The 17,228-nt window shown below is 38.5% G+C and overlaps 1 protein-coding gene across 1 annotated transcript; it reads left to right on the forward strand.

Annotated features, from left to right (window-relative positions):
* Positions 1-7,258: 7,258 nt before the first annotated feature.
* On the forward strand, positions 7,259-9,269 carry LOC101297773 (1-aminocyclopropane-1-carboxylate synthase-like). Its single transcript, XM_004288236.1, has 3 exons — positions 7,259-7,461; positions 7,556-7,848; positions 7,951-9,269. Exons 1-3 carry the CDS (start codon positions 7,315-7,317, stop codon positions 8,939-8,941), a joined length of 1,431 nt encoding a protein of 476 aa, XP_004288284.1. The 5' UTR covers positions 7,259-7,314; the 3' UTR covers positions 8,942-9,269.
* The last annotated feature ends 7,959 nt before the right edge of the window (positions 9,270-17,228 follow it).

Genomic DNA, 17,228 nt, shown 5'->3' on the forward strand with positions numbered 1-17,228 from the left:
AGCTACAATAGGTCAATAGCCAACACCTGTGTTTTTGTTTTTGTTTTTGTTTTTTTTTTTTCACTAGAACAACCCGTTTTTCCTATTGAATTATGCTATATAGTCTAGTTAAGTTTGCCATTCCATATTGGATTTTTTTTTTCTTAATCCTAGTTTACTTGCTCTCCTAAGTCCTCATTCGATGTACTCTTCAAGATAGAAATTATAAAGTTGTTAAGGTACCGGTGTTTCATGAATTAAACAGAGTCTGGGAACAAGTCTCTTGATTGTACCAGTGTTTCATGAAAAGGCATCTCCAACACATAGAATCCTCAACATGTTGCCAGTGAAATATCTGTTCTGATTTTGCTGCGTTTCAAAACGGTTGCGCTTCATTATCTTCAATATTGTCTGATGGCCAGTTCGCTAGGCTAAACCCCCTCTAGGTTATTTAAAAGCGAATTTTGATGGTGTTTTTGGTGTATCTATTGCCATTGCCACCACTGGCAGTGGCTTTGTTTGTGGGAATGATGCTTAGGAGGGTAGTCGCTGGTAAGGGAGAAATAATCTCCAATTTTTACTCCATATAGTCATATACCAATCATTTTGGAGATCAATTGCACGCGCTGGCTCGTGTTGAGGCTAGCGAAACCAAATGTGGATTCATCACTGGGAATTCGTATTGAAGATGTGAAGCTGATGTTAAAAGATGTTGAGATATCAATCACACATAAAGAATATAAGACTTTACATATAGGTTTATAAGGGTTTGGGTCACTCCATCTATTGCCAATTGATTTTTGATGTGAATCCAAACTACATTATCAAAAGCTTGTATTAAAGTTCCTCTTTCTCATGTGTTCATGTTGCTCATTGCCTTGCCAAACAATCTCCTAAACCGTATACATTTCTGGTACAAATGTGCCGGAATTTGAATGGATCGGGCTCCGGGTTGTGTGATTCATATGGATATAGGTTTTTGGAGTTGCGTAACATGCACAAGCAGCTGCACAGTGACACTGAAGTCGTAAACCAGCACATCTAATTAAGCAAGTCAGCTCTAGTAAGCAAACACTCATATCACTCTCAAGCTTGGCTGGATGAGTCCCCATCTGAACTGCAATAAGGAAGTCGATCACTACTAGACGCACAGATGATTTCGGCTTCGGATTAATTGTTTGAATTAGATGGTTTTCTGCAGCAGCAAATAATTGGATGAGTCCCCATTATTGATGGGAGATCAAGGCACACTCCATGCTTGACTGTTACCCACCGAGGATATGACAGGACAAAACTTGACCTGGTCTGAAAGAACCATGTACGACTATGGCCATGGGCAGCACAAATGGTCCTCTAATCATAACTAGTGGTGTGTGACTTCGAACAAATTGATTTAATTGACCTTGTATGATTTGGTATATAACGGATAGGAGTCGTATATAGGACAATCTAAAGTTCTATATATGTTTAATATATTAACATATATATTGTTTTTGTCAACCATAGTTAGCTTTCTGGGTGATAATATTTGAATTTCGAAGTCTTATAGTAATGTCATATTTGATAACCCACGTAGAAGTACAATGACGATTTAGTTTGATTCTGCTAGATAATTTCACAGATATACAGAGAAAGAAGAAGAAGATTGTCTATACATTTTTGTTAGATTTTCTAGGCAGTATACTAGATCAAAGTGTCTGATCAACATCAAAAACCCAGGAAACAATAGCGGCCGGTATATATAGGAGAACTCCTAAATGGTTGATCTGTTGAATGACACATTGAGTGAAAATTACTAAATATGATAGGTGAAAATGAAATAGCAGCTTGCCAAGTTCCAACCAAGGAATCTCAGTACACACACCTTGCAATAATACATTTTGCAGATGAAACGAAAGAATAATGGTGCTGGTTTTTGAATTACTGGTACAATATACCTAGTTTGCCAAGGTGTTAATTTTTTATATTCAACTTCTAAACCTTATAGTAATAAATACGTAAAAGTTTTAATTACAATTCTTTCCTTTTACTTCTTCCGGTCTCTTGTTATCCAGAACCTACAAATTAGTCACTGCATGCACATAGTAGGAAATCTTTGCTTGAAAATCAAATTTAGAGAATCTTTGTCCAATCCTAGCTAGCTAGCTATATGTTATGGATTATCAAGTGCATTAAACTTTCACGCCAATATCAAAGTTTTTTTATCAAATTTTGTTCATCAAAGCATGAGCTAGCTCATAATATCAATTATCAAACGTATTTTTAACAAAATGTTGGCGTGTATACTATGTAAATACACATTATTTGACCTGATTTGATATTACATGCAGGCTATAGCTATAGTTTTCCTCTATATATAGCTTGATATATCTATAGACAATCATGCATGAAGAATCGAAACCTTCTCAAAGAAAATGAAGAACTGAACCACGCATGATAATAGGTATACTTATCTAGCACTCTATATAAACACAAAATAATTGGCTTCTCTAATTCTACAAAATATCGTACATGCATGTATACAAGTCCATATCAATATCAGCGAAGACTATTCATGAATCTTGGTTATCGTCTTCAAAGCTAAGAAACGTCGTCGATCGACTTCTTCGTCATCCTGATCGACTTGTTCATTCAACTATAGTTGAACGAATTATCATTACTAAGATTATGGCACCACAAGTATATTGCTCATTCAAAGCATAGATATACCCAATTGGTGCAAGTACATCCATATAAGTCAATCGTACATACGTAGAAATTAACCATTATTAGTCACCATCTTGATCAATCCAGTTCAACATTACATAACTTCTTCCAGGCAAATCAGTACACACCGACTAGAACATACATGCACAATTCCACAGCTACACCTATTCGTATATCCGAAATCTAAAATCAGAAACAATGATCGATCCCTTGCTTTCCAAGCAAGACACACCTAATTAAGGGGCTAAGGATAAGTAGTAGCAGTAGTAAAATGCACATAACTTCAAACCACTTCATCTTCTTCACGACTTTTACTCAAAGTCAAACGAAAACAAAAACTAAGAAAACGAGATATTCTTGGATCGATCTATACGGGGAGGGAGACTTTGATCGAGCGCTGTTGAATTAACGTCTGTGGAATCTGGTTCTACTAATCAAGTGGATAGTGTAGCTTTCGTTGACAAATTATAGATGAGTTAGAAATTATATTTGTAAGTATTAAGTGAAATGGATTGGAGGGGGTTAGATTAAGGAAGGGGACCCTACGATGGTGAAGAAAGGGAGCAAATGGTCCATGGCAGTGTCTCCTTAGAAATGGACTAACGTGGAGCAACATGTTAGTTGTCACAAGGGACTAAGTCTCTCATGGTCCCTAATTTCTTAATGTGTGCTTGGAATGTGGGGCGGGGGCCGGGGCACGTAAACGAGGGTTTCACATGCCCTAATAGCTTCTCTATACTACAAACCACGTGGTGTACGTTCGTTCTAGTTGATATCTCAACTTGATTAGCACCTATACCAAGTAGAGTGACAAAATCTTTTGTTGATGAGTTAACATGTTATGTTGTTTAGTTGTTAATCGGAAGCTAGATTAAGTTAAGTTGTTAATTGGAAGCTAGATTAAGTTGTTAATCGAAAGCTAGATCAAAATTGTGTAATTATATACAAGGTAACGGGTAAGAGCTTTCACGTGATCTTGAATCTTGATCATATCCAATTACAAATCTTATCAACGTTGAATGAAGTTAAATCTTAAATCTATTATTGGTAGTCAATCCAAAAGAAGAAGTTGTCTAATTAACGCCCTGAATGTGTCACTACTGGAAAAAAGAACTTAGGCGACGGAATTATATTAATTTCGTAGCCTAAGTGGGACTTAGACAACGGAAAACAGTTTCGTAGCCTAAGAAAGACTTAGGCGAAGGAAATGTATTTCGTGGTCTAAGAATCTCTTAGACGACGGAAATATATACTTAGACGACGGAATTATTTTATAAAAAATTTAAAAATTTAAAATTAATTACTTAGGCGACGAAAATGTATTCCGTGGTCTAAGAATAGCTTAGACCACGGAAAAATTTACTTAAGCGACGGAATTATTATTTTTAAAAATAAAAATTAATTACTTACGCAACGAAAGTATAACTTTTTTGTCGCCTAACTACCGAAATTTTTTAGCGGCAACGTTTCAGCCAAAACATTTCACGAAAACTCAAACCAAAATTTTAAAAATTTATTTCTTTTTAACTTAAACTCTACCCTCACTCTCCTAAAAAAACTCCACCCTCACCCAAAAAAATTAACTCTCTCACTCTCTCTTCATACAAAAAAACTCCACCCTCACCCAAAAATTAACTCTCTCACTCTCTCTTCATACCATCCCTCTCCTCTTCTCCAGGCCTCACTCTCTTTCTCTCCGTCTGCCGTCGTCATCTTCGGCGTAGCGTCGCCGGTTCTGGCCGCCGCACGCCACAAGATCACCACCAAAACGTCCACTTTTCCCACCTTTACCTCCTCATACTCACTAGGTCGACATGTATCCACTCCCGAAGGAGATCGAAGCCGCGAGAGCACGGCGGAGTTCGCCGATTTCAGGCGAGCTTGGGCAGCGACAGCAACTTTGGTGAGTAGGGTTTCTTTCCTCTTCTCTTCTTCTTCAATTCCATGTCTTTAATCTTTGGATTGGAGCCCTAATGTGAAAATCCCTTTTTCTGCCATTTTTCTAGGTTTGTCGAGGTCGTTTTCTGACGAGGCTTCTGGCGAGACCAGATGAGGACACACGGGTTGATGACGCTGTCGGTGGCGGCGGCGACTCCCGGGTCGACCCGGTCAGGGGCAAGCGAGGACTAACGGCCGAGAGTGAAGCGGGCCGTGGCGGTCCATTCGGGTTCAGAGCTTACAAAGTAGAGGGAGAGAAATAGGTGAGGTTGGTTTGGATAGGAATAAATCAAAGGTGGTTGATTTGAGGGAGAGACTAGGACTGATTCATGATCGGGCCATATTTTTGTGCTGGGATTTGCCGGATCTGTGCTGGGATTTGCCGGATCGGTGGTGGTATTTGGGGCAGAGGCCGTAACGATGTCAATTTTTTTTAATTTTTTTTTTCAGACTTAGCGACGGAATCCAATAATTCCGTCGCCTAAGTGCTTTGGAGACGGAAAAATTCCGTCGCCTAAGTAATTCTTAGTCGACGGAACTCAATTTTTCGTCGCCCTAACACCTACCTCACATCACTTAGGCGACGAATTTTGTTAGTTAGGAGACGAAACTATTCCGTCTCGTAAGTGACTTTTTCTAGTAGTGTGTGATAGTTAAGGTATACAAATGTGTGATAGTTACTTAATTATGATAAAATGGAAAGAATAACGCCCTCAGTCACATTGTTGGAAGTTTAATCAAATGTCTTCTTTGTCGTCCTATTCGCAACTTGAATCCGGCAAGCGGTCCGACCCTTTTTTTTTTGGTTACTAGTCACAAATTGCATCAATCAAATTACATAAACCAAATGAGAGACCAAACTTAAATCATTATCCATTGTTTTAAATTGGTTTGGAGATCGATTAGTCATCAATGTATGGATTGCATTATTAACTTTGATAACAAAATATCAAATTCATTCAATCTTTTTACATGTCCTCAGGGTTTATGTCCTATGCGAGGCAAAATTTTAACTTAATAAACCGAGCATAGGGTTGAACCTCCCGGTCAAACTGTGCTATAGGCTTCGTTCAGAAAAGAACAAAAGTTTTATATGTAAACGATTCTGGACTCGCCGTTGTTTCACGTACACAAAAAGCTAGGGCAACTAGATAAGTGCAGTTTTAGGAATGTTACATCTTAGTAGTTTTGAGTGATCCACCTACCCCTGAATAGCAAGACAACGTCAACGCCAGAGAGGATGAAGAAAGCTACATCATAACACTGACCCGTCACTCACTTTTGCGAATCGGGAAAGCGCTAAAACATCACCTACTTAATTTGTCCCATGAGATATACAAAATCACTAGCTTCTGATACCTAGCTGCATATATTTGTAATGATCGAATTCATCCCTTAATGAAACAGCTATATGAAGAATAATAATCTATGCCAATTACAATGGGAATGAGTTCAGAAATCAGGTAGCAGAAACCAAGGGTGGGAATGTGGGTTACAAGTTGTTAAGAATCATTATTGCTTCCCTTAATAATTTCCTTTTCCTAATCCACCCACTTCAATTTTTTTTTTTTTCAACCTAGCTATATATGCTGCATATTATTTTAGTAGCTCTATTATTTTCATTCTAAAAGGAAACACCAGTCCCCACTGACCAAGAGACAAAAGCATTATGATACAAATACGACTAGAAAGATTTGCAACTGATCGATTTCGGCAGTTCGATCAGAGATTTGTTAAACTATTTTTAGTATTTCAATCAATCGGCCATGTTGGTAGAGACCCTCCTATAAAAAACAATATGAACCGATCACATAAGATTTCAACAGTTTTAAATTAAAACCGTTTTAATTGTTTAAGACTTTGCGTTTAGTCCAATGATCAATAATTCTTCATGCATTTTCCATCAATAGTTCTTACTTAATCGGTCCGTACAATTGAAATTCCAATCCAATAAGTAGAATAATAGAGTTCACTTAAACATCCTGCATACAAGAATTTACATTCGAAACTAAAAAAGACAAAAGAGCTTATAAGAAAAGGTTAGATAGTGTTGAGAAAAATGGCCGACAATATTAGCTGTGGTTACTACAGTCAAGCAGCATATGGACCCGGGGCCAAGTCTAGGGTCGGATACACTCGGACCTGTGGGTCACTTCGCCCATTTTCTTCGATATTTGCTTGTCGGTAAAGAGTTTCTCAACAAAACTAGAAATCAAACTTAGCCTTCATTTTGTTTTCTCACGGTTAATTACAGTTTTAATCATCCTATCAATTTGACACTAAACAATTCGAAGTCCACGCGAGCTCGTAGATGGTGCACAACACTCCCTGAAAGAGTGTACATTCATTTTGAGTAAAACTTGGGGAGTGTCAAAGCTGCTCTCCATATCTTTGCTTTGTTTTGGGGACGGTGGAGGAAAGCGCGTACAATTATTATCATGTTGATTAGATTAGTTGATATCAAGCAAAATAAAAATGAAATCACATAACTTTAATACAATTTGCTATATATATAGACCTCGTCTCCACTCCAAAACCCAATAACCATCTTCAACATTCTAAATTTCTAATCCACAACACAAAACCAAAACCAAAACCAAAACCTCCACTCTCTCTCTCTCTCTCTCTATCTCTATATCTCTCTTTCTCTTTGATCTTTTGCACTTCAGAGTTTAGACACAACATAGCAAAATGTGCATGCTGTCAACAAAGGCTACGTGCAACTCCCATGGCCAGGACTCGTCTTACTTCCTAGGATGGCAGGAGTATGAGAAGAACCCTTTTCATGAGGTCAGCAACACCAACGGGATCATTCAGATGGGACTTGCAGAGAATCAGGTAATTAATATTTCTGGCCAAAATTCACCCTTTTTTTTTTCTTGACGTGCACTCTTGAACCTTCCTGACGTTGTGTTTAAAATTTCCTTTACAGCTCTGCTTCGATATTCTAAAGTCGTGGCTGGCGAAGAATCCAGACGCAGCCGGATTCCAGAGAAACGGAGAATCCATTTTCGGCGAGCTTGCTCTTTTCCAAGACTACCACGGCATTCCAGAATTCAAAAAGGCATTGGCGGAATTCATGTCTGAAATCAGAGGAAACAAAGTGAGCTTTGATCCCAGCCACTTGGTCCTCACTGCCGGTGCAACCTCAGCCAACGAGACTCTTATGTTCTGCCTCGCCGAGCCCGGAGAAGCATTTCTTCTTCCTACTCCATACTACCCAGGGTACGTACTCGTTAACTTTTGTGTACACTACGTAAAAAATATTATGTTTTAAATATACTCAACGTAGAGTTACTGATCTTAGTTACTTGCATTATCTTTCAGATTTGATAGAGACCTCAAGTGGCGTACCGGAGTTGAGATTGTGCCCATTCACTGCACTAGCTCTAATGGCTTCCAAGTTACTGAAACAGCTGTAACAGAAGCCTACCAAGAGGCCCAAAAGCGTAATCTGCGAGTCAAGGGCGTTCTGGTCACCAACCCATCAAACCCATTAGGAACAACAATGACCAGAAACGAGCTCAACATGCTCGTTAACTTCGTTGAAGACAAAGGCATTCATCTGGTTAGCGACGAGATTTACTCCGGCACTGCTTTCAGCACCCCAAGCTTTGTCAGCGTCATGGAAATCCTCAAGGAGAGAGAGTGTGTCGACGATAATGGTTGTTCCGAACTTTGGAACCGAGTTCATGTAGTTTACAGCCTCTCCAAGGATCTTGGCCTTCCGGGTTTCCGAGTTGGTGCTATTTACTCCAACGATGACAGGGTTGTGTCTGCAGCAACAAAAATGTCGAGTTTTGGACTCATCTCTTCCCAAACTCAGTACCTTCTCGCTGCCATGTTATCGGACAAGAAACTCACCAAGAACTACATCTCCGAGAACCACAAGAGGCTCCGACAACGGCAAAAGAAACTCGTATCGGGACTTCAGAAAGCCGGCATAAGCTGCCTCAAGGGCAATGCCGGTTTGTTCTGTTGGGTGGACATGAGGCACTTGCTCCGGTCCAACACTTTCGAAGCTGAAATGGAGCTTTGGAAAAAGATTGTCTACGAGGTCCGCCTGAACATCTCTCCCGGATCCTCGTGCCATTGCACGGAACCCGGTTGGTTTCGAGTTTGCTTTGCTAACATGTCCGAGGACACCCTAGACCTGGCATTGCAACGCTTGAAGGCCTTTATAACGGAATATTACAATATCCCCGAGGTGAATGGACACCACCAAACCATCCGCTTAAACCACTCGAGAAGACGGTCACTCACCAAGTGGGTTTTCCGGCTATCTTTCGACGATCGCAGCCCTATCCCCGGTCGTTGAAATTAAGATAGCCTGGTTCGACTGTCAAAGGCGGAGATTGTTGAAAGGAAGCACATTCTTAGATTACATTATTGGCCGAAGTATTTTTAGCCAATTTTTTTGGTTGGTTTTTGCCATTATTGTTATCATTTTTTCAAATGTACGTAGGAAAGTGCACTCGGTCCACCTTATGGATTTGTAGTGGCTTTAGCTTCATTTGTAAACCTAGTTTGATGAGTCACTCTGCGTGGCATGCACCAGATTTTCGTAGTGTCTTCGAAACCCTATTGGGATTGTGATTACGATGTATTATGTTGAGTATTAATTCAAGACAACGGGATTAAATGTACTACTGTGCCTCACAGATTAATTATATTTATTCCAAACTCATGTGACTTCAGTGTGAACTTAATCTTTTGCTTAGTAGCCAATTGTCATATAAAATAGCACACAAGTAACGGCGCCATCGTAGTTTGCGGCTTCGGAATTAAGACTGTGTCGACGCACACTGCCGACGTTGGCCGGCAGATCGATCTCCACTAATCCTTGGTCGACCGCCGTAGCTTAACTATTTTCAAGCCGTCTGTGTAGGAAAGTTTACTTTTAATACCTTCTCTTTGCCCCAGTACTTTTTCATAAATTATATATAGTTTACGGTGTGGTCAGGGTTAGAGGCTAAAGATGTGGTCAGGGTTCCACTTAGGTGCCTCCACTTGGATTCCATATATGTGTTCATTGAAAACTGAAAGAGAGACTGCAAATGAAGAAAGTTGAAGCTCAATGGGGATGTTCAAAGGTGGCATGTGATGATGATCATCTACGTAAGTGAGGTGCATGAGGAAGATCGAGTTGGTAGCAAGAAAGGTTAAAAAGAAAAGGTCGGGGTTAAAGGACTTTGTGAACTTTCTGGCCGGTAAGGATGGATATGAGTGTGCTTCAAAAGTTTGTCTTGTACGTAGGGAAGTATACGCGGGTTTGCTCAATGAGGTGTATGCTTGATCTATGAAATAATTATTACAAGTCACATTTTTTGTGTTTGGTCGGATATTACAAGACACTTTTGAGTTTACCCGGCCCTGTTAATTAGGTACGTTACATGTATAAAATATAGAAGAAGAACTGTAAAAATAAACTTTAAGAGTGTCTTCAGCTTTTAAGCATAAATGTAATGCGAAAATTTTTATACGCACTAAGATTGATGTAAGTGAACCAAGTAACTAATTAATATGAGATATCAACCTTTTATTTGATCCAATTAACCACATCACATGCATATACTCATATATATATATATATATATATATATATATATATATATATATATATATATATATATCAGGGCCCCTTTCCCAATGAGGGATCCCTTTTTTTGTTTCATTTTTTAGGGATAGATCATTTCACGAACTTGTCAAATCACAAAAATCAAAATCTCCACCGTTCAATTCATTAGGCTATATGAGTAGATCATTTATACAAATTTTCAGAAAATTTAGGTGATCGTTAAGTCATCCAAATAAGGGATTGTTTTTAATAATCTTGAACGGTGTAGGTTTGACATAAGTGTTAAGTTTTTGTTTTAATCTCAACCATCCAAGCTCATTAAAAAACAGATCTAATGGTGTGGACCTATCCCTAAAAATGACAAAAAATAGGGATTCCTCATTGGAAGGCCCCTGATATATATATACATACATATATATATATGCGAACGTCCTTAACAAAATTGAAACCCAAAAAACTAGTTTAAATGTTCCAAACACAAGAAGTGAGGACCTGAGGACAAAGAATAGGTTCTTATGTTATTAGCGTTTAATTTGATCGGATCAAAAATGAGAAACTAGAAGAAGAAATTGAGGGTTTCCAAACATCATTCTATCTTCGGATCTCTAATCTGTTAACTTGCACATTGGTAGTGCAAATGTTGGTGCGATGCAGGAAATGACTTCCTCACTACTAAAAGAAAGTTCCACCCCAGTCACTACCGTGTGAGTTGTTTTATTACAAGAATTAGAATATATGAGCAAATTAAGTGAGTGATTTGATAGTCATAGATCGATACTAGTCAAAGTAAATTCAGCATGATAGAGCTAGTTTCAAACATCATATGTATCACTACCTTCGAAACAAAAGTATCATGCACCTACTCGTATTCCCGCAATTCCTGAGATTTTTTAACAACCAAATTATCGATCCAAGGACTACCGTTTAGTTTAGTTTGACTATCACATGATTAATTAGTTCCTAATTTAGTTAACCCTCTCTCTTAGTATCAACAACCACTTCGATCCCATGTGACAGAGATAGTATAACGTTGCCACCCCTTGTTGACATAGATGATATATCATATTATAAAAGTGTATCAGAAAAATAATAATGCAAAAGAAATGGTTCCTACCAATAATATAATGTTTATGTTATAGAATAACTAATTCACCTACCATATGCATATTCTATTTCCAGATTACAATTTGGTTATGAGGATTCTTTGTAGTTTCAGAAACATAACCTCCCCAACGGTCCATGATCTTTGCATGTGGAAAGAACTAATTAGTTAACGTTTATTATCAATGAAGGAAAAATATATATTTGTAAACTGAAATTTGGTATCAATTAAAATATAAAAGTCAGAATTTTTGTCGATTTCAATCTCCCTTCTTGTTGACTATATGCATGTGGTTTTTGCTGCATAATTCTGCATTGGTTTATATGATTCAGTTCTGGTGAACTAATTCTGTTATAAACAAAACCGATCGAGGATCGATATATCATCAACTGGAAAATCTCAGGTAGGTCTACCCATTATGATCCAATTTTTGATTAGTTTTAATGTAGTAGCTCCATCTTGAAATCTCTATTATTAAGATCTTTCAACGCGTTTTCGTTAAACTATGTTCTTCAACGAGAACATTCAATCTGATCCTGGGCGGCAGATGGGGGTATATATTCTATATATTCTTCAGCAGTTTGAGAAAACCCTAGCTAAAGCTAATATATTAATTCAATCAAATCACTTTCTTTAATTAGGACCTTTAATCCAGGCCAATTGAATACTTGGTCATAAAGAAACATACACTTTAGGTCTTTAATCTTGCTTATTGGCCAGCTTTGGTGCAGGTAATTTAATTAAGCACAGCAATGGCGGAAGAGTCTTTACGTCAAGTTTCAAACACAGGGCTGTTCTTCTGTTCATGTGTCCAGTCTGTGGGCAGTGCCTCTCTCCTAGGTTTGAGAGTCGTCGGAACATTAGAATTTGGTATACGTAAACGTTCATAATTTGTTATTGGATTCCTCTTTTTGACTCAATTAAAAAAGGAAATTGTAATAGAAAAAATTAACAAAAAAATGCGCTTTAGTCATTCAGTTAAGATGAAATATACCGAGTTAGCTAGGCAGTGTCTAAGTCAGCTAGTACAGGCAACTCAATGGTTTTTCATGCAGACATGGAAATTAAATTTCAGACATGAAAACCTTTGACAAATGAAGCTGTTTCTCGACAAAGTAACAGACATAAACATTACGATTACACCTCTAAAGCTATCATAAGGGAACATTGACAAGAAAGTTAAGGAAGAAATTAACAAAGGACTAGTCTAAACTAATATTAATTAGAAGGATAGGACGATGTTAGTATTTAAACTAGGAAGCCCTTCTAGTGAAGACCCTTAAGTTGAGGACTTGGTGAGGACTTTTCGGCTTATCCCACCTTTCGAGCTTATATCTATATCTTGACCGTTCAGTTTATAGGTATTTATGAGTAGATCATTTCTTCAAATTTTCAACTATATTGAAAATTGTTAAGACATTCATAAGTGTGATTTATCAATTATGAACTCGAACGGTTCATATTTGACAGATTTGGTTCGTCCATTAATTTGATCTAGTTTGTTATCTTAACGAACACCAATTTAGATGAAAATTTGTATAAATGATCTACTCATATAAACCTAAAAACTGAAAGGATGAGACGTCAAAATGTGATCGAAAATTGAGTCTTTTAAACCATAAACCGAAAAGTCCTCACCAAGTCCTCAACTTAAGGGTCCTCACTAGAAAGGCTCCCATCTAAACTAATGGATTATGAATTGGGGTAGTTTTTTCAGTTGACATCAGGATATGACAATTTAGATTACGTGCGTATGGGTGACATGTGGGTTTCACATGAGCAAAGGCCATGCCAGGGGAAGCACATGGTAGGGGAACATAGAACACCTGCTGCTATGTCAATTTCAATTCTGCAAATTTAAGCTATGAATATTGAAGACGGTAGGGTTTTAGGGTTTTTGTTTTGAGGCTCAATGAAAGAAGCAACCTGGTATGCCCTCCCCTTGCCCATGCTCACTTGGATGGAGACAATGAGGGTCACCATGAACATGGCTCACTGATCTCTCATGGCACTATAATGCCTCCTTACCCACTTCCCATGCCAAGAAATCTTGAATACAACCTACACTAGAGCTACCAGGTCTTATATATGAGGATCCACATATGAATAGATAGATCAGTTTTGTTCTTGGAATCATTATGTGAAATAATGATTGGACAATGAGATATTGTCTTCATTTACAGGGCATCTGATGGAAATGTTTTGTAATTTTTCACTAATTCTGAGCTGTTTTTGTTCCCGAGCTGAAGCCTCTTTGATTTTCTGCCGGAGAAGTTTATCAGCAAGAAATCATGGGGTATATATGAAACAGAAACTTGAAAGTGACAACCATATATTTTTGAAGCATGTTTCCTGGCCTGTACGTACAGTTGTTCATGCAATACTTTATCTAAATGTTTTAACAGAAAATCAGTTAAAAACTTAAAACAAATTAATTTTACGGCCAATTCGTGAGGATATAGTTGAATAACGCATACACCACATCATACAAATTCAAACATAATAAGCATCAAGAACGTTAATCAACAATAAGATCGTAACAAAACAAGCCATCTTGGATGCTATATATCTTTTGCTCTTTACATATATTCTTAGGCATCTGGTACAAGGTACAATGGGACTCAAGTCACTCAACGATTTGCTTCTGTGCGTGTTTGTTAGAACTGGGATTTAAGCTTCATAAAAATATCCACGAGAGATTTATCCATATTGATCCACTAGGGTTTCCCAAGACATTAACATGCAAAAGCACAAACCGTATTCATGTCCAACATGAACTTGTATCAGTAAATACGAAACAACAGATTTCCATAATGTATTAAACTTGTATATATCACACTATCACATGCATGAAGACTAGCTTATAGACAACCGACGAATAAACTCAGTGTCTTGGCCTGCTAGTCTTTATAAATACTGCAAAATTCATCAGGATTTGATGAAGGTCTAAAGCTGGCCTATTTTTTCATCAATGGGATCACTTTGCAGGATATGCTCCTTGACAAATGTGGCAATGACCTATTAATTTGTTTGAGAGTTCAGTAGAGGTCATTATCAAAAACGAACCAAGGCGGACTGGACAACCATGACTTTGTTTCCCTTTGCAGAAAGAACATGCATGCTGCTTGTAACATATAATTTTTGACCGGCCATGTTTGATTCAACAGGTTTTCTCAGCAACCATGGAAATCTCCAAGAAAGTCCAGGTCTACTAATTAAGAAGGTGCAGGGAAATCAAAGATTCCCATACCGATCTGCCATGGACTCATGGGATGTGTAGTGTTTGCTTTTTCCAACACAAATTGTGCATGCTTTGTTCAGTTTCTGTAAGATTGCTTCCAAAAGTTGCAGAGATATCCCCGATATCGCGCTAAGCATAGCTAGTATGTGCTTTTCACGAAGCTGATTTAAGACTAAAAGGAAATTAAGCAGGGCACGCCCAAACTAAAGCTAGCTAAACTTTCTGTTTAGTGGCACGGTGAGGGTCACACTTATGTACAACGGTCCCCAATTGTCGATGTATATGGCATCAACTTCCAAATTTGTATTAAAAAGCCATATGCTACAGCCTACAAGTGACAGGATCCACCCCTAATTTCACCCTGAAACCCAAGGTAAATCCTGCGGGGTCCACCTTCAAGGAAAATTTACCGAAAATTCGGCATAACCTTCCTTGAAAATTGACAACCATTACCTGAAAAATTCAACTTAATACTTCTATAACCAAACAAACCAGCCTCAACACCTGGAGCCTTCCTGCTCCCCAAGATCAACACATCTCCCAATATAACAATTACTCAACTCTAATAATCCCACAACCAAGAATAAGGACTATTAATAATTTACTATTGGACTTTCAGAGCATATCTAAAGTTGAACGAAAAACAACGAATAAAGAATATGCGGAAGCAGCCTCTGACTATGCCTCAACTCCATGTACGCTCGACCTCCTTTAAAACTTAACCTGCACACTGGGCATTTGAAACCAAAGGGCCCAGGGAAAAGTAATATAAAAACGTTAGTGAGTGGACGAAAAATTAAACAAATAACTGATCGCAACATAACTAACCAAACTTAATTACTTTCCCATTTTCCAATAATCAAGAAATCTGTTGCATGCAAGTGTTGATAAAACTTTCATAAAGAAAATCTCAAGAAAACAGACTAGCCCCGCTAGTCAAATTAATGACAAAAATAAATAATAACCTTCATAGAAGAAGGTACCAAAACAAGGGACTAGCCCCGCTAGTCAAAACGACAACAATAAATAAGAAACAAATATAGCCATACAAGTGAGCCTCCCAGACTCGGTTGCCTCCCAGGCAATAGTACTCCCATACTCCCTACACCTTCATGTTATGATAACAGAGAGGATGTAGGGCTTGCGTGATGTCGTCGACTACATCACATCACCCGAAGGCGGAAAGGGCTTGAGTAACCCCACTTAAAACGTGGAAGTTACATCGCCTCGAAAGGCGGAACAACATGGTAGCATTAGTAATATATTATCCGACAAGTATGGCATAAGTAAAGAATCATATATCCATGTGAGTTTCCCCGAAACTCATAATTAAAGCATAAGTACGATTCCCAACCGTACTCAAAGAATTCAAAGAGCAAAGAAAATAATTAAATTCAATGACGTGTCCCACACGTTAAAATGCTCAATGAAATAATTAATTTAAATAATTTTCACCTTTCGAAAACCTGGCAATATGCAAATCTGGATATAATCTCAAATCCGGAAATCATAAAGAAAATCCAAACTCAAATCTCAAATTATCAATCCGAGCTCAAATCCATAAATTATGACCAACATTTAATCCATGCATCAATCTTAAATAATTTCCAAGATCATTTCATATGCCGAAGTTATAATATATGCTCGGAAAATAAAATACTAATTTATAAAATCTTGCATGCATGTTAATTAAAAACCAAAATGTCCACTCACAGATTTAGGCCTAAGCCTGACGAATTCCGAATCACCACTCAAGCGTGGTCTCCTCGAATCCTGGTACAACAACTATGTTTAGGACCAAACTTCAATGCCGGAAAATAATTACGTGAATAAAAAATATCTAACTCTTTTCTGTTTAACCCACTACTCTTATTAGGGTTAAACTCACCGGATTCACATCAAACTCCACCACAACCTCAAATCATCAATTCTAACATTCCAGGCTAAATACTAAGGAAATTCAACGGCCGGATTTTCATTCTAATAACCGGCAAAATCTTTAATCTTTTAAAAATCCCAAACCTTATCAAAACTTCTCCAAAAATTCTAAACTATATTTCATTAAACTCCTCTCATTATAAAAAACCCAAAAACCTGAAAATCAACCTCCAAGTGACGGCGCCGCCACTTGCTCCGCCGGCAGCGGCGGCCGGCAGCCGTACTCTTACGGCGACCAATGCCTCCCAAATTTTGACAGAATAATCCTCTCATCACGCACAACAACTTCCGTAACTAGCACTTAGTCCAATTCTAAGCCTAACTAGGGTAATCGAATCAAAACATCTAAAAATTCCCCAATTCAAACCCTAGCCCGAAAATCCTCCTACACACTTCGAATTGGATCATTACCTTCTAGGAAAATGTTACACACGGAGAGCACTTCCCAATGGAACTGAAATCACTAGAAATGGTGGCCGGAGGAGCGAGTTCCGGCGTCGGGACTCCACCACGCAGCCGGAGCTTCCGGGAGAGCTCTCTCCCTCACGGTGGCACTAAGGCAGCTCTCATCGGTCCAGGAAGAAGGCTGGGTCGACGGCTGACCGTTTGGGACCGGTGCGCCGGTCTATGGTGGCCGGACGGCGGCGGTCGGAACCAAGGAATCCGGCGGGTCGGGGTAGGCTCGGGAGAGAGAGAGAGAGAGAGAGAGAGAGAGAGAGAGAGAGAGAGAGAGAGAGAGAGAGAGA

Source organism: Fragaria vesca, linkage group LG1 (assembly GCF_000184155.1).
Source record: "Fragaria vesca subsp. vesca linkage group LG1, FraVesHawaii_1.0, whole genome shotgun sequence".
NCBI lineage: Eukaryota > Viridiplantae > Streptophyta > Magnoliopsida > Rosales > Rosaceae > Fragaria > Fragaria vesca.